At 37.7% G+C, this 25,272-nt stretch overlaps 1 protein-coding gene across 1 annotated transcript in view; it reads left to right on the top strand.

Annotated features, from left to right (window-relative positions):
- The first annotated feature begins 8,750 nt into the window (after nt 1–8,750).
- LOC124799144 overlaps nt 8,751–25,272 on the top strand; it is a 34,201-nt gene continuing 17,679 nt past the window's right edge. The window contains exons 1-2 of the mRNA XM_047262682.1: nt 8,751–8,842; nt 10,577–10,795. Of these exons, the coding sequence (XP_047118638.1) occupies nt 8,751–8,842; nt 10,577–10,795 (311 nt within the window). The remainder of the gene's footprint in view (nt 8,843–10,576; nt 10,796–25,272) is intronic.

Raw genomic sequence — 25,272 nt, 5'->3', positions numbered from 1 at the left:
GTGCCAATTCCTGGCCCTCACAAACCTGGTACTACAGAAACACAACTCCATGGCACAGACATCCCAGAACCATCTCTGCTCCCTCTGCAACATACTACTACTTTGCAATCCCTACTCCGTACAGCATATCTCTGAAATAGAATTCCTTCCTCTCCAGCATCTGGAGAAGCATTCCAGACACCACCTCCATAAGTTATCCAAACTACTGAAATCCTACTGTTGCCTCTTGGTACACCACTATCCAAACCCTATCATACCCACAATGTTTCTCCTTGTCCACCCCTCATAACAGCTAAACCCTGCCTAGCTGACCTTCTCATCTTGCCACATACCCCAAAACTCCCTACCAACTCTGCACCATGTCCAGAGCCAGAACATTCCTGTAACACTGTTGTTAACCTTTCCACCAAAACCCCCATCTCCACAATAGTTTCAGTCCTATCCAAAGGCCTCACCTTTTGCTCTACACCCCAAGTTTAACCATGCTGGACTTGTCAAAGACCTACTCTCCTTCTCCTGATCCCTGCAATGGAAGCACTTCTTAGCCACCAATCCCTCCAACTAACACTACCATAATTTCAACACTAAACCATCCTCTTCCAGTTAATAGCACCATCCAACTGTGATTGTCCCCTCCTCCCACCTAACCACCTGTTGGTCACCTTCCAGGAATTCCTCACTTCCAACTTAGACTCGCCATTCTTCCACCTGTCCCTTCCTCAGAACACCAACCTTTCAATAGAAATATGAACAGCCACACAAAACCTCAAACCAAATCATGACCTAATCAGCCTACCTGCAGACAGAAGTTCCACTGCTGTTGTTATGAATCATGGTGACTATATGGCTGAAGGCCTCCATCAATTTCTGGCCCCTCCACCTATACTGTCTGCCAGAGGAATCCTATCCCAGAAGACCAACACAAACTTCAATCTGTGTTTAAAACTGTAGGCCTTTCCCAGAACATCTCCCCTGAATCCATTTCCCTCCTCACCCTTATGACATCCCACACACACACCTTCTATATGCTCCCCAAAATCTACAAACCCAACAATCCTGGATGCCCATTGTGGCTGGATATTGTGCCCCCACTAAAAGAATTTTGACCCTCACTGACCAACATCCCCAACCAATTGCCCATAATCAAGCCTCCCATGTCAAAGCCATCAACCACTTCTTTACTGACTGTTCACCATTCCCAGCCTGTCCAACAGGATGAATCGCCACTGCCAAACTACAGCCAAGAGCAAAGTAGACCACCATATGGCACAACATGCAGTGGAACATAACACACTTGATTTCAATGGCTGCTTCACTACTCAGGCAATCTGGATTCTTTCATGCACCACCAGCATTTTTGAACTGCGCTGATGGGAGTTATCCTTACCACACATTCTCCGCTCCCATAATTATCCTGGCCTCAACCTATGGTAACATACTGTTCCCACATCCTCTACCCAACAGTTTCCACCCACTCTGTCCTGTCATCTCCTTCCCATTCTCATCTCCCACCCTTTTTATTTGCAGATGTGTGCCAACGCATCCACCCATCTTTCCCTGATCGTTTCCGTTTTTGCTCCTTTTCTTCCCCACCTTCCTGCCCCACAACCTCCTGACACTGCACCAGTTGGCAGGCTAGTCCGTCCACACTGCACCAGACAGCATTTGTCTCTCCCCCCCTCCCCCCCCCACCCCCCCATCCCCTCATACTTCTCTACTTATGAAGCATATGGCCAAAATCTTTGTGTGTGTCTCTTTTAATTGTGCTTGTCTGCTACTTGACTTGTCTTATTGACAGTAGGTAGCAATCTATTTTGCTGTTCATGAAAGGATATGCATGTGTTTACAGTATATTAAAAAAATAAGTGATTTGTTATTGGTACATGAGTGAACACATAAGAAAATTTAAATCTTTACAATGATATGGTTATCAGAGGTAAAGGAAGAGTTATACGGATATATGTATAAACGTGGGAAACATTAGATAAAACAACTGTGTCAGGGGAAATAACTAATAGGGGTTAAGTCTGGTGCATTGGGATAAGACTGAACACTGGGATGCACACAGTACATTGTTTGATTGTTCTCTCTTGTGTCAGTACGTAAATATAATGTTCAGATTTAGAATCATGGGAATCAGTGGTTTGGGATTAGGTTAATCTAGTTTTGTGGCTATTTGTGCAGTTGTGAAAGCCAGAATTAACTATTTATTTTGTCAATTAGTATCATGAGTAACTTGTGGGATGCAAACAAAATTATCTAAAAATTTAAAATGATTTGTTTGTTATCAGTTAATATATGGAAATATTCAGTGTATTAATACATATTTAAGCATTTGTATTGTTGTCTTGATAAGTTTCAGTAGAGATCTAAACACAGTGGAAACATGGTGAACCAGGAAAGGGCTTCTGTAGCCTGTTCACTGGGGAGACATGGGTAAAAAGTAATGAACACTTACTCATTGGGGCTTTTATTTGAACATTTTGATAGGGTATGGCTTCACTGGTGATGGATGGCACAGCACTGTTGGCTGAAAATGATGAGTGTGGAAAGTGTAAAACTGTACCAAGACTGCCTTGTACACAAGAAACCAGCTGCAACAACCTGGCACAAATAGAGGAACAACTGTGTGTATGTATGCGTACAAAAACGTGAAAGTGATAGCGTATTCTAATCTTGAGTGCTGCATGCAGAAGGACTTATATTGGTCTTATTTCATGTAAAATCATTTTGGTCGCCAGTCCTTTCAAAGACTTGATTATCAAATTATTAACAATGTGTTTAGATACAGATACATCAATTCTGTTAAAGTTAATATTTGTATATGTATGCCAGAGATAATGCTCATGCTGATTAATTCACCACTTGCTAAATTATCAAATTAGTTTTGGCACAGTTAATATATAAAAAAAAATTGGTACTACTTGACATTATGTGAATGGTGTGGTATGTGCTACTTCATCTATGACTCAGCATGTCAGACATATATGAAGGCAGTGTATGTGACGTTACAAACAGCTAGTTTGACTGCCGCAGGATGTACTAAATCTGACAGCTCGACTGTGGGCTTTAATAGTTATAAAGATATTGACATTATTATCATTATTGTTTACAGTAAATTGTAATAACTGACTCAATCATGAAAGTTACACTCATGATACACCAGATGAAAGCAGATAATGCCTGAAACATAATGAACACATTAATTTTCTAATTAAACAACTCTAGAAACTATTATAAACGATTTAGTTTATTTGTTTAAATAGTGTCATCACTATGAACTCCTCCACAGAGACACAAATGATCTTATCAGCATGAGTTTCTTTCCTTAATATTCCAATAACATTCAATGTGTATTGAATTGTAGTTGTGACTTATAAAATACATCAAGTTAGTGTTTTGACTAGAGTACCAAATGTGGTGATTTGTCTAAAATTGTTAAAAAATTGTATGAATGAGTTTGTTAAGAGATTTTGAAAGACTGCAAAAATTTTCATATGTTTCATCATAAGTAATTGTTGGAAATTGTTTTGAAAATTATGAATGGTGGTCAGGATGAAAGTATCTGACAGTAAAAAGCAATTACATGTTTACAGGGATTGGGTCCAAGAGAAAGCTGTAAGGAGCACTTCAGCATATTAAACATAATGACACTCCCAAGTCTCTATATGTATGACTGCTTAATATACGTAAAAGAAAATATACAACAATTCACACAGAGAAAGAATTTACATTTGCACAGCACTCAAAACAACTGCATGCTTGATATACCATATTCTAGGCTGTCACTGACGCACAACAGTCTCAAACACCTAAGTCTAAAGTTATATAACAGACTGCCACAATCTATCAAAACCCACACCCACTTTAAATTTAAGGAGGTATTAGACACATGGCTCAAAAATAAAGCATATTACTCAATTGAAGAATATCTCGGAAGTAATTTGAAAGGAATGTATAAACAATAAAATAATATAACTATCATTAACTAAATATGTCAAACCATATAATTAATTCTGTATAATGATTATTGCTGAAATTGTCTGATTAGTAAGAAGTTTATGTATTTATATGTATTTATGTGTATGTAAAATGATGATGTGAGTAAAATGTGCAAATCACTAACTACTAAAAAGATGTACGTATGTATATGTATGCATAATGTATGATGTAAAAATTAGGAATAACTATACTTATATGAAACATGTAAAATGTATTTTGACAAAGCCAATTGTTTGGTAAACATGCTGAATGGCTAATAAATAAACATATGAAACATATATCTGCACTGAATTGAGGGGTGGTCATGTGAGTGAATCTTTAAATAAACATGCAGGGCAAAGCTTGTGGTCTTTCATCTGTTGCCTTGCATCTGGAATGTTGGTGGAGATATTTTGTCTGGAGCTGGTAATGCTATGAGTGGTGCATATACTGCAAATGTTATTTTTATGAACCAGGACTTTTACGTTTTGATTTAGTGCATGCTGCTGGGTATAATGTTACATCTGCACAAAGTAATACCAAAATTTACACTGGTGATAGACAATGTTCAGTTATTCAATGAGCTGTCTGTTTATGGTCACCATTCACAAACACTGTGTTTCTCTAAAAAATAATTAAAATGGATTTACATAAAACTTAAAATCAATATATTTTGAGCAATGTTATTATCCTTTGGGGTTTTGACCAACAGACCCAGCCTCAGTACTTGTTTTATTCAATTATTCACTAATGTCTCACTGCTAATATAAGGCTTTGGTATTAACATTATAACGTTGTGTTGTTGGGCTAAAGAACAACAACGTTTGGCCACCCCCTCTTGATGTTAGTGAGCATGCTCAAAGTTAATAGCCATACATTGCCTACACCCTGGTAAATGGGCGAAAATGTTGTAAAATTTTCCTAGTATAATGAAGGTGGTGATCACTCTGGAGGATGAAACAGTTTCAATCGTAGCAGCAAATAAACTTGAACTTTTGGAAGTTAGAAATGACTTGACTATCATTGTGGCAGAAATTGGTTTCTACAGCTACATCTACATTTGACTCTGCAAACCACTGTGGGGTGCGTGGCAGAGGATATGTCCCATGGTGCAAATTATTATGGCCTCTTCCTGTTCCATTGGATGTGAGAATAATGTTTGTTTCAGTGCCTCTGTGCAAGCAGTAATTATTCTAATCTTATACTCATGATCCCTATGTGATCAATATGTAGGGGGTCTTAGTATTCCTAGAGAAATAATTTAATGTCTTTTCTTGTATCTTCGTTAATTGAATTTCTTGGTGTAGTTTATGTTTATCTTCAAGAGTCTTCCAGTTCATTTCCTTCAGTATCTCTGTGACGCTCTCTCATGGATTAAATGACCCTGTGACCATTTGTGCTGCCCTTCTCTGTATAAATTCAACATCCCCTGTTAGTTCTATCTGGATACAGGTCCCATACACTTGAGCAGTATTCTAGGGTGGGTCACACAAGTGATTTGAAAGCAATCTCCTTTGTAGACTGATTGCACTTCCCTAGTGTTCTACCAATAAATTGAAGTTTACCCACTTCTTTACCCATGTCTGAACCTTTGTAATCATTCCATCTCATGTCCCTACAAAATTTTATGCCTAGGTATTTACATGAGTTGTCCAATTTCAACAGTGACTCATTGATATTATAGTCATGGGTTACCATGTAAAATTTAACATTTCTGAACATTTAAAGCAACCTGCCAATCTCTACAACACTCTGAAATCTTATCAAGATTTGACTGAATATTGCTGCAGCTTCTTTCAGACAGTACTTCATTATAGATAACTGCATCATCTGCAAAAAGCCTGATTTTACTATTGTCTGCATTGTCACTGATATACAGCATGAACAGCAAAGGTCTCAACACACTTCCCTGGGGCATACCCAAAGTTACTTCTATATCTACATCTACATCTACATCTACATTGATACTCCGCAAGCCACCCAACGGTGTGTGGCGGAGGGCACTTTGCGTGCCACTGTCATTACCTCCCTTTCCTGTTCCAGTCGCGTATGGTTCGCGGGAAGAACGACTGTCTGAAAGCCTCCGTGCGCGCTCTAATCTCTCTAATTTTACATTCGTGATCTCCTCGGGAGGTATAAGTAGGGGGAAGCAATATATTCGATACCTCATCCAGAAACGCACCCTCTCGAAACCTGGCGAGCAAGCTACACCGCGATGCAGAGCGCCTCTCTTGCAGAGTCTGCCACTTGAGTTTATTAAACATCTCCGTAACGCTATCACGGTTACCAACTAACCCTGTGACGAAACGCGCCGCTCTTCTTTGGATCTTCTCTATCTCCTCCGTCAACCCGACCTGGCACGGATCCCACACTGATGAGCAATACTCAAGTATAGGTCGAACGAGTGTTTTGTAAGCCACCTCCTTTGTTGATGGACTACATTTTCTAAGCACTCTCCCAATGGATCTCAACCTGGTACCCGCCTTACCAACAATTAATTTTATATGATCATTCCACTTCAAATCGTTCCGTACGCATACTCCCAGATATTTTACAGAAGTAACTGCTACCAGTGTTTGTTCCGCTATCATATAATCATACAATAAAGGATCCTTCTTTCTATGTATTCGCAATACATTACATTTGTCTATGTTAAGGGTCAGTTGCCACTCCCTGCACCAAGTGCCTATCCGCTGCAGATCTTCCTGTATTTCGCTACAATTTTCTAATGCAGCAACTTCTCTGTATACTACAGCATCATCCGCGAAAAGCCGCATGGAACTTCCGACACTATCTACTAGGTCATTTATATATATTGTGAAAAGCAATGGTCCCATAACACTCCCCTGTGGCACGCCAGAGGTTACTTTAACGTCTGTAGACGTCTCTCCATTGATAACAACATGCTGTGTTCTGTTTGCTAAAAACTCTTCAATCCAGCCACACAGCTGGTCTGATATTCCGTAGGCTCTTACTTTGTTTATCAGGCGACAGTGCGGAACTGTATCGAACGCCTTCCGGAAGTCAAGAAAAATAGCATCTACCATCTGACAGTGACTCTTCATCCAAGATAACATGCTGTGTTCTCCCTAGGAAAAAGTCATCAAACTAGTCACAAATCTCATTGGATACCACATATGATCATACTTTTGACAGTAAGCCTGCCACGAGTGATCTGCCATCTTCAAGAAGTAGGGCGGGCTTTGACAATGTCAGTGAAAATTGTGGATGATGCAGTGCAAAGACTTGAGAGTGTGTCAGGGAAATGGGGTTCCCTAGGAAAAACTGTAAAACATTGTTTTTGAAAAATCATGTTCTTGACAAACTTAGAAACATTTCAAATATTCTTAATGTGACAATTCTATTGCAATATTTGATGTACCCCACAATAGTTCATAGTTTTACTGTTGCTCCAGTTACCTGTGGAGAAATTTAGAGGTCCTTTTCTCAGATGAAGACTGTATTACCTAACTGGAGACTCAACATGACTCCAGAAATTTAAGAGCATTTGGCTCACATGTACAACCAGTAAGCTGATTACACCTTTGAATGCATAGGCTTTCAGAAAAATTTTCATTTTCAGTCAAGTACAATAAGCATTTTGTTTAAGACTTAAAAGTTACTATAAAAAATATAATACAACACAATTTGAACATAAATATGCTATGATTGTTAATAGTGCAATCTTATAAATAAATAGGTATAATGTAAAGCTCTTTATATTGCCTTTTATTGCCTATTTTAGCTATTTATAAGGGCTTTTAATGATTTATGATTCTAACTTCTGGTCTCTGGTTATAAGCTTTAGTATGATTTGAAAGACGTCTTTATGGATAATACTTCAACAGTGGAATGTTTGTAAATGAAAGCAAAAAAACCTTAATGAGTTTATTCATACTTTGTATATTTCTTATGTCAATGCTTATTATAAAATTTCACAAATTTATATATAAAATTCAATATGCAATAAAATGAATTTTTCAAATGCTTGCTGATAAACGTAAGATTTTGTGAATATTAATTTCTTCACTGTAGTTATTTAAATGTAATTATGAAAATAATATGTAAGAAGTATGAGTTAGCTTTTGAAGCATCTTCAGAGGATGGTCTACAGCATTCTGTACAAAATTTACAGATTAGGGCCATGGCCTTCTGCAGAAAATGCCCACTGCAAAATAATATTTGTTTGGAAAATAAAATTCTATGAAGAATGAATACATTCACATGTTTATAAACTAACCTTGTGTGAAGAAAGAACCCTAGCCGAAAAGCCACCAGGTGTACAAAACAATGTAATGAAACCTATGCTAGTTGGGAAGCACACCAGAGCATTCCTTTAAAAGACCACAGCAAGATCTGTGGTGTGGTAGGGCAGTGAAACCTGGACAATAAAGACAAATGATACAAAAAGACAAAGACTAATTCTTGAGATGGACAGCTGCTTACACCAAATGGGATCAAAAAAGGAATGAAGATGTATTGGAGGAACTTAAAATGGGTTAATCACACATTATATTCAAAACTACCAAAACAAATAGAGGAAACTTCTATAAGGAACAGACTAATTCTTGAGATGGACAGCTGCTTACACCAAATGGGATCAGAAAAGGAATGAAGATGTATTGGAGGAACTTAAAATGGGTTAATCACACATTATATTCAAAACTACCAAAACAAATAGAGGAAACTTCTATAAGGAACAGCTCAAGCATGATCCCAGAGTCCATGCTACACTACCATTACAGTGGGCAAGACTGCTATGTTAACAAATGAGAATATGGTTGGAGAACTTCATGACAACACAGCAACAAGTAAAGAGAACTAATACCTTGAAGGAAGATGATGATTATGATGATAAAAGGTAAAACGTTTATAACTGTTGTTCATTTGTGTAAGGCTGAATATGAATTGGAACAGTTTTGCAACAGACATTTTGGCAGATATGTACCAAATTTTGTGCACGTTTGACATTGTGTGTGATAATGTGATAACACAAGTTTGATTCATTGCTTAGTTGAAAAACTCACCTGTGCATGTTCTTATGTAAGACTCAAAGAACATCACAGTGAAACAAAATCAACAAGATACGTACCATATATATGTGAATAATTCACACTTTTTTTCTGAATTTAAGGACGAAAAGCTGGTGTGTGTGGATTAATTGCAATAAGGCTGGTAGTGCTCCATCTCCAACAATAGATCATGTTTTACTATAGTATTGTTGCAGACTCAGTCTGTAATGCATCAGTAGCATGTTAGAAGTGAAGTATTAATGACATGTTAACTTGTTAATTATGGGTTCAAGTTCTTGTTATTGCTCATACACTAGTAAAGAAAAGCTTAAAATTATTAAATTACTGATGAAGCAGAGAGCACTGGAAACTGTGCAGTGGGGAGAAATTATAATGTGAGTAAGGGTTTTATTTGTGGTGGTGAAAAAAATAAAATATGGCTTCAAGAAATGAACAGTAATCACTGGGCATTTTGTGGGAAAAAAGTGAAGTATCTAGACTTCAGACAAAAGGCTCTGTGGTTATGTAGATGAGAAGTGACAACATGAATCTGTGTCGACTAGTGAAACATGCCAACTCACACACTGGTTTCAGCCAAAGGACTAGGCATCACCGATTTCAAAGATAGTCATGGCTGGCTATCAAGATTTTTCAGTTGAAATGGATTAGGTCTCAGGAGGAAATCTACCACTGTTTAGCAGCTTCCAGCTGGTTATGGATAAAAATGTTGTGAATTTTCATTACTACATGATATATTTGCACTGCGGACATTCCTATATATTATCACAAATTGGTAACACAGATGAATCCACCGTCATGATATGAACTGGTGACAATGAGAAGAAAAAGTGTACAGTAATGTGTGCATCTAGTGCTGGATGAAAGCAACCACTTTGTGTGATATTTAAAAGGGAAATGTTGCCCCAGTCCATTACCGAATTTACATAACATGTCAGTCCTTGACATTTCCTGCAGACATACAACTGAGGAAGTGGCGTACAAGTTACAAAAATGGAAAACTGACTTGGTCATTATTCCTGGAGGTCTAACATCTGTCCTGCAACCACTAGATTTTTGTGTAATTGGCCATTCACAGCTGCACTGAAACAGTGATATATGCAATGGATGGTGTACACACACAAATACAAATTCAAACCAATATTTCTTTCTTTTTTTTCCTCTCTTAAAATAAGGGTGCACAGAATATTTGATGGCACAGGCTATTTATGTATATAGTTTGAAGTTCTGCATACTCTTTCTGTTTTGTGCTATAATAACTGTACATAATTCTCTATTAATGAAAGAGTATGTATGAAGGTGGAAAGTTCTGACAAGTTACTCAGAGCTGACACTTGATTAGGAGCCATTGTTTTATTTGTTTTGTAGTGATGATTGTGTTCTTACATATTGACGAACAACATGTTCTTCCTTTTCAGTAATTTGAATCATGAACTATTAATTTCTTTTCCTTTCTATTACATCTCATAATTAGTATTACTATTTACTTCTTGGTTATCATATTTTGTGAAAGTGGATCATGAAACCAAGTAACATTTACCTTTATTGTTTTATTTTATATGTAGGCAGATTTTGGATGAATCTGATCCAAAGGATAACAATCCATTTAACCCTAAGTGTAGAAATTACTTTCTATCTGCATACAAAAATTTTGGAACATCACCTGCACAGACAGCAACAAGTGAAACACATGATATGCTGAAACAGATTCTTGATACTATGTGCATTCCTAAACGGAGTCCCAGAGAAAGTATTCTGAACTTCTTGTCATATCCTCTATCAGAGTAAGTTTGTTTTATAGCTTAATCAATTCTAATACCATTACAATATGGCTAACAAATTTATGGGTGTGATAAGGCATTAAATTATAAATGATTCAAAGCAACAATAAATAAAAGAGTCTACAAAATTCAGATTGTTGTACAGCTGTTCTGAAAAACATAGCTGTCAAAAGTTCTTGAGTTATTTGAAGCAGCTGATATTTTCCTAGTTTTCTTACAGTATTGATAACTTCGAATGATAAATGTTTCAGCCACATTTTCAGATTTCATCAGTACTGGAGAATTCCTATGCATGAGTTTGCATTGAAGCTTCAATAAAATCAACAAAACATTTATGAGAGCCTTTCCAAGGAATTGCATCTTCTATGAATTGTGTCATGAAGAAATCAGTTCTCAGATCATCAAATTGAAGAGGCAACAGTGTCAAAATCGAGAATGCCTGAGAAAGAGGATGAGACTGAGACCAAAAAAGAGAAGCAAAAAATTGTTAGTTTCCAGTACCTGGAAAGATCAGTAGAATACTACAGAAACATACAATTCAATGTATTTTGGCCCCTTCAACTAAGCTAAAACATATTCTTTGTTATGTTTAAGACAATTCATTTCTGCAAAAGACACATGTGTATACATTCCATGTGAACGTGGCATGTCTTACATGGGACAGACTTTCAGAATAGTTGACATGAGATGCAAAGAACATCAGCGACCACCTGACTAAAAAAATCAAGCAAATCAGGTATTGCTGAGCACTGCCTCGAACATAATCATGAAATGAAGTATGATGAGACCAGTATCATGGAGCAAACACCAAGTTTCTCGGATAGCATAAATAAGTATTCTATGAAAATAAAAACCTAATAAACAGAAACAGAAGTTTCAATTTCAATAATGCCTGCTGTCCATCACTCAATTTATTAAAATCTCAGTAGGCATTAAATACACAAGACCTGGAAAATCTTGAGACAATGTGTGGAATGTAAAAGTAAGCTCTGAAAAACTAAAGGGCATCAAAGTGTGTTAGTTAAATGTAGGTGTCACAAATAGTATACGGAAGACTCTAATTACAATTATAAGTGTTAAACCAAAGTGTAAAAAATATAAACTGAGAAAATGATACCCTTCAACCTGCACCTCAGTGCTTCAAAAGAGATCAGATTATATAGTGAACTGACTGATATCTGGCATAAAAGTGAAGTTTTAGCTATTGTGAAGCTGTTAGATGCTTTGGGGGCTCGTGAAGGAGAAGCTGGCTATCTAAAGTGTGTTGTGTTGGAAGTGCCTAATTCTGCTCATATGTCAGAAAGTGATGGGGTTGAAGATCATTTAAATACTGGATAATTCACAATGTGTGGAACCAGATATTTCTATGGGAAAAACAAAAAGTTTCTTCACAAAATTTGACTGAGTTTCCTTTTGAGATAAACTGGCAGCAATATGAAAACAAATGTATCCAGAGTGGTGGAGGATATAGGATAACATGTTTTATAAATACTTTAAAGAGAGAATTAGTAAACTTAGACAAAATTCAGTAAATGTGCAGACGTAGGAGATCACAATTCCAAAGTGAGCATTAAACTAACTGAAAGAGTAACTGATGGCAATAATAGTAAAGATATGGAATTGGATGATATAGAAGGAGACTTATCACAAGAGCCTGTGGATAAAATTCCCTGTGATTTAGTAGGAAGCCTTGTCACCATCAAGGTTGAAGCCTGGGAAAGAAGACACCTGATAGACTCAGGCACAATGTATGAATGATCCACATTTCAGTTTAAGTAAAATTTTGAGAAAGAATTCCATCAGTAAATGGGACCAAAATTATCAAGAAATTTCAAACAAAATAAAATAAGCTTTATGTTACTGTAATAGCTCATCTAGTCCTAACTTTACTTTACCCTTTTTTGTGTTTTGACTCCAGTGATTATGGGCTGAGAGCCCATCTATTTCAAATAAGTGTAGAGAATAGAGAAACAGTACATCATACCATCACTTTTGCCAGTAGAATTGCACTGAAACATCAGAAGAGATGCACAATTATGGAAAAAGAATTATTTGCTGTACACTGGGCGTTTAATAAGTTCAAAATTTACTTAATGGGACATATGGCGATAGTATACTCTGACCATTAAGTTATCTGCAAGAATGAAGATTATATCATGGATGGTTAATGATGTGGGCATCTTTCTCCAACAACTTGGTTATGAAATAAAATAAATAAAAGGTTCTGAAAACAAAGCAGCTGATGCTCTTTCATGGTAACCAGAATTTCCTTGAAACTGAAGATGAATACTTTAAACATGTGTATTTATAAGGGGTAAAAGACAAGAAAACAACTAGAGAAATATGTAATGTCATCAGGAGGAATCAAAACAATAATGAACTGAGGTTAGTATACAGTATTTTAGGTAAGCCAGCGGAAGATAAAGTTGTTAAGTTGTATAAGTTCACAAAGGTGAAGAGCTTGTCTAACTATGTTGGAAGCTATGTTGGCCAGAGCAGTTCATAGAAAAACTGGTAAATTACACCCATAAAAGTTTGATCATTTTGGTACACAAAAGTTACAGGAGAATGTTTATTTTCACAGTATGGTAAAGCAGGTAAGGAACTACACTTCAAATTGTCATAAATGTCAGAGAGTCAAAGTAAATAATGAATCTGTCACAACAATAGACACAAAATATTTTGAGACAAACCTAAGAGCCTCATCACTATCAATCTCTATGGCCTGCTCCCAAGTTCAAGAGTTGGATACAACTTCATCTTAGTCATAGTAGATGTGTTCTCCAAATTTATTAAACTTTATTCTGTAAGAAAAGCTACCAGCTGAACCATTCTGTTAAATATAGAATACAAATACATAACACAGACTAGGGAAACCTTGGGTAATCCTACCTGTCAATGATTCATAGTTTATTTCTAAGGAAATGGAAATTTTTCATTGGCGGGACAGGGTTAGTATACCTTACTCTCATCATATACTGCATCTAGCAACATTATGTGCATATTTCCTTGTGTGTTCACTCAGAACATATTTACTTCCTATGCCATTAAGAATAACGTATTCAAATTTTTCACATAAAGAAGTAATAAATTCTATATCAAAATCACACTTATTTGCTATTTTAAATCAAATTGTGTGTGTGTTTGGGGAAGGGGAGGAGGGAGTGAGTGTGTGAGTGAGGGCTGCTAACAATGAGGTTATTTCCCACACAAAATACATCAAATTTTAGTCTACAGGAATAACCTAATTATAGGCAAAAAGAAAATGTCTTAATTATTTAATATTATTGTTAATTTATTTGGAAAACGAACATTAGACCAATTTCTGGAGGACATGTGTCATTTCTAGAAACTGCAGCATCTGATCTTGAGAACATAACATGTGGTGTTCACAGAAACTGCAGCAAAACATTTGATATACTCCCTTGTCAGAAAAGATTTTTATTTTTTATGAGTTTTCAACACTAAAAAGGGACAAATGTTATTTTTATGTTACCTGATATGCGTGCATCTTTGAAATGACCTTGGCCAGGTTTCCCTGCAAGCTCACTAGGTGGCAGGGCTGTGCTTATCAACACACTATTTGGGTTCTCTGTGCATTTGTAACGGTGACAAAATGGGAGCTGGAATGAAATGTCATGTGGCGAGGGCCTCCCGGCGGTTAGACCTGATCACCTGGTGCAAGTCTTTTGATGTGACACTACTTCAGCAACTTGTGCATTGATGAGGATGAAACAATGATGATGAAGATGACACAAACACCCAGTTCCTGAGTAGAGAAAATCTCCAACCCAGCCAAGAATCGAACCCGGGCCCCCAGGCACGACAAGCTGGCGCGCTGACCACTGAGCTACAGTGGCAGACTACGGAAGCAGATTTTAAGCTAAGAGTGAACAGTAAGTTCTGTGTTAAGGTTGGGGAATCCTAGTGATGAAGTAAGTATATTCAAGTGAGGCACAAAATGTTTCGTGATGGCTGAGATTCAGTGCAAGACAATCGCAAAGCTGGTCGCCCATCTGCAATACATATGGATGCAAACATGGAACATGTAAGGCTGTTACTGCAAGAAGACCATCATGTAACTGCATGCAGTATCAGAATAACTTAATTTGAATCATGATGTGTGTAATAAGATTTTACTTGAAGATTTAGTGAAATGGAAACTAAATGTAAAACTTGTCTCTCACCCACTAAGAGATGGACTGAATGAGGAATTTCTGCTGAACTACTGGATAGAGCTAGATGTGATTCCAGATTTCTGTCAAAGATTATTGCTGGGGATGAAAGTTGCTGCTACCATTATGACCAAGTGCTGAATGATGGAGTCCTAAAAAAAAATCAGGTAACAGCCTTAGAGAACAGAGACAATGTTGATCACATACTTTGATAGAAAGGATTAGTTCACCATGAGTATATTCCTTCAGATCAAACAGTGAACCAAACTCTTTACATCCAAGTCTTGAACTATTTGTGACAAGCAATTCGATGTTGCTGCCCTGATACGTGATATTCTCAGGATTGATTCTTAGTGCATAACAGTGCATGACCCTGTACTGCTTTATCTGTTACTGAGTACCTAGCTAGGCATTCTGTTATTGCTGTCCCAAAGCTGTCATATTCGCCTGACCTCCCACCTTGCATTTGTTTTTCTTATTTCCTTGAGTGAGAAGGTGACTGAAAGGAAAGCTTCATCAAGATATTGCAGGACATCCAACGGTCTGTGACAAACGACCATACGAGCATCACAGTTGAAGATTTCCCTGATTGCTTCTGAGAACTCCAGAGACATTAGCAGCAGTATATAGGTAGCCAAGGGGCTACTTCGAAGGGAGATAGAATCATTATTTCGTAAGTGCAATTTTCTATTTTTTTAAAAACCTGTCCTGGAACTTTTCTGACAAAGGGAGTGTATTGTTTGAAATGCACAAATAACCTTTATATGTGTATTAATTGGACAATTTTCATTTTCTTAATAATAGTTCATATGTTTACTAGTACATAAGTTACATGCTTTCTCTAAGTTTCAATTTTGCTGTTATATTTAAAAGAAGTTGCCACTCACAGGATAGTAGCATATAAGAGGCTTTCTTGAAAGTCTACTGAATTTTGAGAAAGCCCACTTCTGATACTTCTAGTCTTTGCTTAGATTTAAAAATATTCTAAACATTTCTTTCCATGCTGTAATTTTATGCAATATCTACTATTTTAATTTAAGGGAATTGTGTTATCCCAAATACAGAATTGTATTTTCCATGTGAGGGTTTTCATTACAGAATTTATTTTTTTGTTTTTCTTCATGGGTATGTTGCCCACCTTTCTCTCATTAAGGACTAGAAAGATAAAATGTCATGTTTGTAGGTAGAACAATATTGTTCTGCAGTTGTAAAGGATTCCACTGTTGTTGGACAAAAGCACATAGGAGAGTCAATCTGAAGAGAAAATATCTTATTAATCAAAGTAAACAAAGCACCACAATTGATCAAAAATGACATTTTGATGGGTCTGGAAGAAATGTGAACACTTCAAACTTCTTTTATACTTACAAATTAATTGGAAAAGCGATGTTAACTTCACAGCTTACTGTGTACACAGACTAAAATTTTTAATACTAGTTTAACTACTAAACTGCTTTGGAATATTCCATTTCACACTTTGATATTTTCACTATACGGTTGTTATTTGTTCATTATATGTACCTATATTCACACATTCTTAGGTACACAGAATTACGGTGGAAAAAGGTTGTGAAATGATCTAAATCTACACAAAATTGTTAGAATTCCATCCTTAGTGGAATATGAATAGGTAGTGTAACACCTTACACTAGATATCGGATAAACTGTGAAGCAATTTAAATCATAATACCTTTCAATCTAGTCTGATGTGGACCACAACTCATAACTGACTATTTAAATCACTACCTTATTAGAAGCAGAACATAAATTGATAAAATACGTAATTTGCAAAGTTACCATGTAACAGAAGGTAATTATGTTCTTAAGCTTTTATATCCCAACAGGAAGGTTTGGTGACAGAGAATCCGGAATACATTCCATTGTAGTGAGGTTATATTGAAATAAATAACATTCAAATTGCATCATAATTTAAAACTTAAAAAAAAAGTTGGTTGGTATACTTGCTGACAGCCAAATTATGTTTAAGCTTTTTAAAATAAAACTGGTTTGTATACTTGTTGACAGTCAAATTATGTTCCAAGTTTTTGCATCACTAAATTAATGAACAAGACTTAGAAATCACATTCTTAAAAAGCTAACTTCAAAATGTATATTTGTCAAGCAGGTTTTCTAAATGACTTCTTACTCAAATTAACTGTACTATTAACAGCAGAAACTGTAAAAATAGATTTCCATAAATAAAAGGCACTACAACAATGCATTATTTATCCAAGAAATTGTTAACATGCAGTTAATTTTTAGCACTATCATTGTTTTCTGTTAATCACCTGCATAATGTCACATTTTAATAGGTAAGCTGATATAACAATTGATCTGTGATCTTGGACACTTTGAGACTGAAAGTCATTCTCAGTTTGGAAGTATTAAGGAACAGATGTGATTGTCAAGTACTCTGTATATGGAATTTCTGCATGACACTATTATGTACTACGCAATTTATGATAACATTGGGTAGAAGTTATCCAACAACTGAATAAATGAAGCTGTGTAACAAATTTTATGGCCAGTGTTTCTGTTTAAAACACATTCTACACAGTATGTCAGAGTGCACTGGAAGATACACAATGAATTTTCAACTTGTAGAAGATCAGCATGAATCAAATTAAGTAAAATCAAACAATTTAAACACTCCAGGTAGGAATATCAACAACATAGAGATTGCTACTTACTGGAAAGAAGACACATTAAGTTGCAGACAGACACAATTAAAAGACACATAAATCTTTCAGGCACAGCCATCATCAGGAAAAGAGAACACACACTTATTTATTTATTTATTTCATGTTCCGTAGATCCAGTTAGTGAGTCAATCACAAGGATATGGAACATGTCAAATTGTACAGGTTTCAATTTAAACTTACAATAAATACAAGGGCAATTCAATTCCAAATTGAATATAGTTTAAGTAAGACATACTATAAATACAGTAATAGATACAATGTCAGCTAGATAACATAACAACCATTTAACAGAAAAAGGAGTTTCAAATAAAGGTTATAAATAAGAAAAAAATGGTTCAAATGGCTCTGAGCACTATGGGACTTAACTTCTGAGGTCATCAGTCCCCTAGAACTTAGAACTACAGTAGAGCATCAATTATCCGAAGTAATTGGGGGACATGAGTGTCCGGAAAACTGGTTTGTTCGGATAATCGAACTGTACATGTTTATTTTCCAAAAAGATGTACTGTACAGTAAATTTATTCATAAAAACATGCATCTCTTTTAGTATTACAAAGTAACATACAAAGGCAACTTCAGTAGGGATATATAGTATGTGGCACAGTTTATTAAACAAAAATATATACATAGATTGTTTTCTGTTAATCACCTGCATAATGTCATATTTTAATAGGTAAGTTGATATAACAATTGATCTATGATCTTGGACACTTTGAGCCTGAAAGTCATTCTCAGTTTGGATGTGTTAAGGAATAGATGTGATTGTCAAGCCACTCTGGCCGGCTATAAATAAGAGCACAAAGTTAAATCAGATATTAGGCCTACAAGAGTAAATACAGGTACCGCCAATCTGCTGTTACAAAAAAAGTGATAATGCTCAAATGCTCAATAAAATCAATTGAACTAGTTCTAGACACAATAAGTTTAGTGATTGTGTACATTTTCTTTCATGCATGAACAATACAATACACTCAGTATACACAGTTTTTCTCCCTGTATTGTAAGCTCAGGAATGCCATGTCTTGACTTGAAGCATTTCAGCCAGCTCGTGCTTGCTTTAAAGTTCAAAGGCCCTCCAAGTTTTTCGTTGAACTGCATAGCCTTCTCACACTGAATGGGAACTGAGATAGGTTCTCCTTCCGATCTCTTTTGTGTAAACCACTTGTAAACAGCATCCTCTAGATCTGTGTTAGTGGTGAGCATCATAGTTTTATGGCTTGTTGATCCATCAGTAGAATCAAGCATAGCTATAAAATTTGCTATGCTCGACTTTTGTTTTTTTATATCCGTAATTGTCGACTTCCCCACCTTGTACTCATTGGATAAAGTAGTTGCAGATTCACCTTCTTCTAACCTTTTAATAATCTCGTACTTGTCCCTCATAGAAAGGACAACACATTTACGTTTAAGCATTTTGTATCGTCAAGTTCTCTTCTTCATGCAGCAGCACACAAGTGGTCGTAACAGAGAACAGAAGGTGACTGTTTGCACCATGACAAGCTCTTCTTGGGGGGGGCGCAATCCTTCAAATTGCGCGGAGCAGCACGCCTCAACTCTAAGCTGGCGCAGCTGTTGCTGTGAACAGCTTTGATACTGCCACTACTTCTACTACCAGTGCCAAGCCGACAGAAGTGTGCTGATTGTTGAAACACAGCAACTGGCGGCTTGGCCGGTCAGCAGCACCTTGTGAAGGCCCCATTAGAAGCAATGTTCTGCCAGCGGTGGCCCAGTGCGGCGACTACTGTGGGAAACTTGGTTTGGGAGTGAGGGGTGTAACAGAACATATTAAAGGCTTTACTTTACCGAAGTATTCGATACCCTCCAAATTCAACCAGTTTAACGAGTATTTATGATTATAGAAAAGTTATTGTGTATGTTAACAATGATTGCACAACATGTCTCCATAAACAGTCAACCCATTAAATTATACTGAATAACTGACCCACACAAAAGTTAATATCACTTGATCACTGATACAGCAAATGTCATCATGTAAAAACACTAAGTTTATCTTAAATAATTAATATGAAGTACGAAAAATAGTAGCCAACTTAGGTATTTTGGATCTCCTTAAATAAAAATCACCCAGTGAAACCTATTCGTTCACTAGGAGCGTTTTCACTCAGTATTCACGTAATCAATCCTATTTTAGACGAAAACCAATGTAATTCTTAATAATTCATGTTAATTACTTATTTATGCAAATTAGAGAAGTCAATTGACAAACTTCTAAAAAACGGCCTTTTTATAACAAAGAATTATTCTGTCAAGTCTACAAATCTGTCTGTCATAACTTTTCTGCACAAATTATGATAACAGATGTACATGTGACTTGTAAACTATATCTCTTTTTAGCAGTTCTTTGACAATGTTATAAATACAAGCAGCAAGAACGGTCGGAGAAGCAGTCGGAATGTCACTTTGGTACAGTGTGTTTGTGTGTTATTGTTTGAGGTGGACAAACAATGCAAAGAACATGCAACAGAAATACTACTTTGTCTTGTTTCATGGTCTTTGGTGGACAGTGGAATTAAGATGGCCACCTGAGTAATAAATATTTGAGGTTTACATATTTGTTGGTTTCGCTCATTCTTTATCATCAAAAGCACATAAAAAACACGGGACCTCATGTTTTTAACCCTAGACGACCAGATTTAGAGCCAGCATCAGCATCGAGACACAGCAGCGATCCAGCAAGCAGCAGCGATTACTACAACGCATTTTAATGGCGCCAACCAAACATCAAGTGCTAACAAGCTCCGTAAACGGGAGTGAAATAGTGCGATTACAGCAATTAGCTATATCAATGACTAGGCGACCATTACAGGGGGATGATGGACGGTAGGGTGGGAGAGTAACAGGTGTGAGCGAGTATGCAGTTCAGTTAAGCGGTCGTTCGGTTGGCCAACATTCAGATAATTGACGCTGTACTGTACTTGAGGCAGGATTCGAACCTGCGACCGCAGCGGTCTTGCGGTTCCAGACTGTAGTGCCTAGAACTGCTCAGCCACTCTGGCCGGCTATAAATAAGAGCACAAAGTTAAATCAGATATTAGGCCTACAAGAGTAAATGCAGGTACAGCCAATCTGCTGTTACAAAAAGTGTGATAATGCTCAAATGTTCAATAAAATCAATTGAACTAGTCCTAGACACAATAAATCTAGTGATTGTGTACATTTTCTTTCAAATATTCATCCACATAAAAAGATTTCTCTGTCAGGTAATCTTTGAGAACTTATTTAAATTTTGGCAGTTCTGTATGAACACATTTGATATGTAGTGGGAGAGCATTGACCAGCTTAATGCTGGAGTAGTAAACTCTTGTACCAGAGTGAGATGTTTCATTTCGCCATGTAGATTGTTTTTGTTTCTGGTGTTATAGCCATCGAATTTCTGTTGTCTTGGTAGATAGAATAATTTTTGCACACAAAGGTCAGCAAGGAAAAAATATACTGTGAGGCAGTTGTTAGGATACCTATCTTTTGAAACAAGTGCCTGCATGAGTGTCTTTGATGGACCCCACACATTATTCTGATTGCTTTTCTTTGGACAGTGAAAACTTTTTTTGCTAGTGGTTGGTTCCTCCAGAATATGATAGCCTATGAAATCAATGAGTGGAAGTAGCCAAAGTAGGCAACCTTAATGCTGTCAACTTCAGCCACTGAAGAAATTACCTGTAGTGCAAATGTTGCCGAGCTAAGTATTTTACATAGATGAAGAATGTGAACTGACCAATTACATTTGCTGTCTATATAAGCACCCAGGAATTGTGTATTTTCAACTTTCTGCATTGGTTGATCTCTACATTTTATATTAATTTCATCGAGATTACTTTGTGATGTATGGAACATCACATAATGAGTTTTATTTGCATTGAGTGAGAGGCCATTTGAGGAGAACCAATTTAAGATGTCATTAAAAACAGTATTTGTAGTTCGTTCAAGATTGTGATCTATCAAATCATCAGTTAGAATTGTGGTATCATCAGTGAACAGGGTAAATTTTCTGTTTGTCTCAGAACGAAGAGGAAAATCATTAACGAAGATGAGGAATAGCAGTGGTCCCAAAATGGAGCCTTGAGGCACACCACACGTTATCGCGCCCCACTCAGACGAGGCAGGTTCTCCAGAAGAGCCATTTAGCATTACAGTCTGCTTCCGATCCTTTAGATATGATTGTAGCCACAAGCCAACAGTACCACTTAAACCATAGTATTCTGCCTTTTTCAAAAGAATTTGGTGGTTTACACAGTCAAAGGCTTTTGTAATATCACAAAAAATACCCACTGGAGACATTTTTTTTGTTAATGGCTTCCAAAACTTGGTTGCTGAAAGAGAATATTGCCTGTTCAGTACAAAGACCAGCATGAAAACCAAACTGATTTTTGCTTAAGATACTGTGGAAGTAGAGATGATCTACAATCCTCCTGTGCATGAGTTTTTCAAGAATTTTCAAGAAGATAGTTAATAGGGATATTGGGCGATAGTTTGTAACATTGTTTTTATCACCTTTGTTGCAGAGAGGAATCACTACAGCCAATTTTAGTCTGTCAGGGACAATCCCTTCTTGTAGGGATGTATTGTATATGTTGCATAAGACAGGACTAACAAATTTATAACAGTGTTTCAGTATTTTACTAGAGATATTGTCCACCAGCAGAAATTTTATTTTTTAATGATCTTATTACTCTTATGACTTTGCTTACAGTAACTGGAGGTAAAGATAACTGTGGGATTCTGTTGCTAATAGCTTTCTGTAGGAGGGACAATGATTCTTCCATAGAACCATTACAGCCTGTCTTCTCTGCTGCTCTCAAAAAGTGGTTATTAAATATTTCTTCAACCAACTCAAGTTTTAATCTCTACCTGAGACATGTTCCCTGTTTTCCTGCCAGTTTCCCTCTCTATTACATTACATATAGTTTTAATTTTATTTTCTGAGCTTTCAATTTCTGATTTTATGCACATACTTTTATATTTATTTATAACCTTCTTGAGAATGCTACAGTAAAGATTGTAGTGTTGTCATTTCTTTGGATCATTACAAGTCCTGAGAGAACTGTATAACATCCTCCTTGTTCTACAAGATGTTATTATCTCTGTAGTGATCCAAGACTTCTTGAATTGTACTTTTTGTTTACACCTGTTTCCCTATAAACTGGGATCCAACCTATCTCTTTTAGGCATTCATTGCATTTTTTAAGGCCATCTTCATTTATTATCCTAATAGATTTCCAAAAATGCTCAGGACTGTAGCACACAGTGATGTAATTGAGTCTAAGCAATTGACCACCATGATCAGAAAGGCCGAGGATTGGATGTACAGTGATCTCATTGCATTTAGATGTATCTATAAATATATTATCTATCAGACTTTCACTGTTAACAGTAACCCTAGTTGGGAAATCTACTATTGCCATCAGATTATAAGACTCTGTGGCGTAGAGCACCATAAAAATCGATATTTGTTCTGTGCGTAAGTGTGCTATCTTTGAGGAGAGGGCTTTGGAGAGAGCATGTTAGACGCTAACGGCAGTTAGCCTCCGGACTTGTATCTGTGTAGACGGTAAGTGTGAATAAATCTGTATATGAGAGAATTCTAGTTGTTTACCTACAACTACACCATATTCCCTCACTGGTGGCCCGGTTTTGTGTAATACGCATCCGAGTTACCGCCTGAAGGTTATTTATGCGCCTACCGTGTCAGGTTTCTCCGCAATCGCGAGGGCCTTTGTTCAGCTCCAGACAATGGCCTTTCAGCATTCACCGCTGACCGGATTCCAGCAACATCTCCCCAGCACTCCTGCTGTCATAGTGGACAGGCCGCAAGAACCTTCAGAATCCTTCAGCCAGAACATGCAGTGAAATTCATCGAGTGCCGCCAGTTTCTTCCAACCGCCAACGGTCGTGGACTTTGGCTTTGTTAGCCTGGACCTTCCTACGTGTTCTCCACAGAGTGTTGGTCGGAACATTTCAATACAGTTCGTGGCGTCGAGCGAGGTTTTGCTACTTTGGAAAATCCAGTAGTAAATTCAAACTCGAATCAGTTCCCGCCACGTGTGTATCCTTCCGCGCCGGCTAGTCAACAGATGTTCAATGCTCGCCAAACAGCAAATATCACACCGAGTGTGCATCCTAGTGGACATGTGTGGGATCCTTGTGTTGCTTCTAATCAGGTCAACAGTTCTGTGCTGGATAGTAATGACTCCGACATCTACAACCAGCCCCACCACTCACGGTCGAGTGAATACTGTGTGCATAACGGACATTCACCGGCGTACTTAAACACTTGTGGCTTCTCTCCGAGCTACCACATCAATGAGAATGCACATTTTGACTACGATCCTCACACCGTTCGAGCGTCCGTCGCTTCTCAGCCGCCCCCCCCCCGGCGTCAAGTGAATTTCGCGATTCCCGGATTACGGGACGCCAATAATCCGGACTCGCAATCTTCTGCATGCTCTACTTCCGTCCGAAGTAATAGGCGCACCTCCGCAGTGACTGCAGTGCCGAATCTGCCGAAATTACCAGACTTCAAACCCGCTCACCCGGAGTTCTGGTTTAACCTGGTTGAGCAAACATTCAATGTCTGTGCTTTGGACGACGACGAACACTTCGCCTGCCTCATGAACCATCTTCACGACCGCGTCGATTTAATTTATGATCTGGTTAAAGCACCCCCCCTAGCAGGGAAGTATGCTGTGGCGAAACAAACGATACTGGAGCACGTCTCTAAAACCAGGAGAGAAAATGTGCGACAGCTCATCTACGAAGAACGTCTCGGCGACAGGTCTCCGTCCCAGCTGTGGCGGTGCATCCATCTTCTCGTCGATGAGCAAGTTATGCCTGATGACACACTCCCAGAAATCTGGACTGAAAAGCTGCCTTTGCCTGTCCAGACTGCAACCTCTGCGTATGAAGATAGGCCAGTAAATGAACGTTTACGCGCCGCTGACAGAGCATACTCCACCAGGCAACGTGAGCTCCGTGCACTGCATTCTGGACGTGACCGCACTAAGACGCTTTCTGACGCCACGCCCTTGTCTGATGCTGCTGATAACAAGTTTTTTAAACTAGCCGCCCTGCCTGCACCTTCAACTCCTCGCAACAACAGTGCATCGTCCTCTGTGGAAAACTCTGGGGCACATACTCCGTCACCTAGCAACTACCCACAAGGGCACAGGCCCGCCCAACCTTACTGTTTCTTCCACGCGAGATTCGGGGAGCAAGCTCGCAAATGCCAGTCACCGTGTTCTTACCCAAACTCCAACCGCAGGTAGGCTACGGTGCCACCTCCTGCAATGTAAACAACGGGCACCATCCGACGTTGCACCCCGTTTCGGACAATAACAGTAAGTGTGGTTGAGTCTATGTTCGCGATTTACGATCAGGTGTATGTTTTCTGGTAGACACTGGCGCAGACGTCTCTTTGCTGCCGGTTTGCCTAGCAACCAATAAAGTGCAACCACACAAAACAGTACTTCGTGCAGTGATCTTGCCTACCCTACAGTGTTCGGGTTCCACTTTGTATACAGTGAAACTTTCGCCCGAGTGCAAGCTGGAGTGGACGTTTCTAGTGTCAACAATTGAAGAACCTATTCTC

The sequence above is a fragment of the Schistocerca piceifrons genome, chromosome 5 (genome assembly GCF_021461385.2).
Source record: "Schistocerca piceifrons isolate TAMUIC-IGC-003096 chromosome 5, iqSchPice1.1, whole genome shotgun sequence".
Classification (NCBI taxonomy): Eukaryota; Metazoa; Arthropoda; class Insecta; order Orthoptera; family Acrididae; genus Schistocerca; species Schistocerca piceifrons.
Note: the sequence above shows the minus strand (reverse complement) of the source record. Positions and strands in the feature narration are given on the sequence as shown.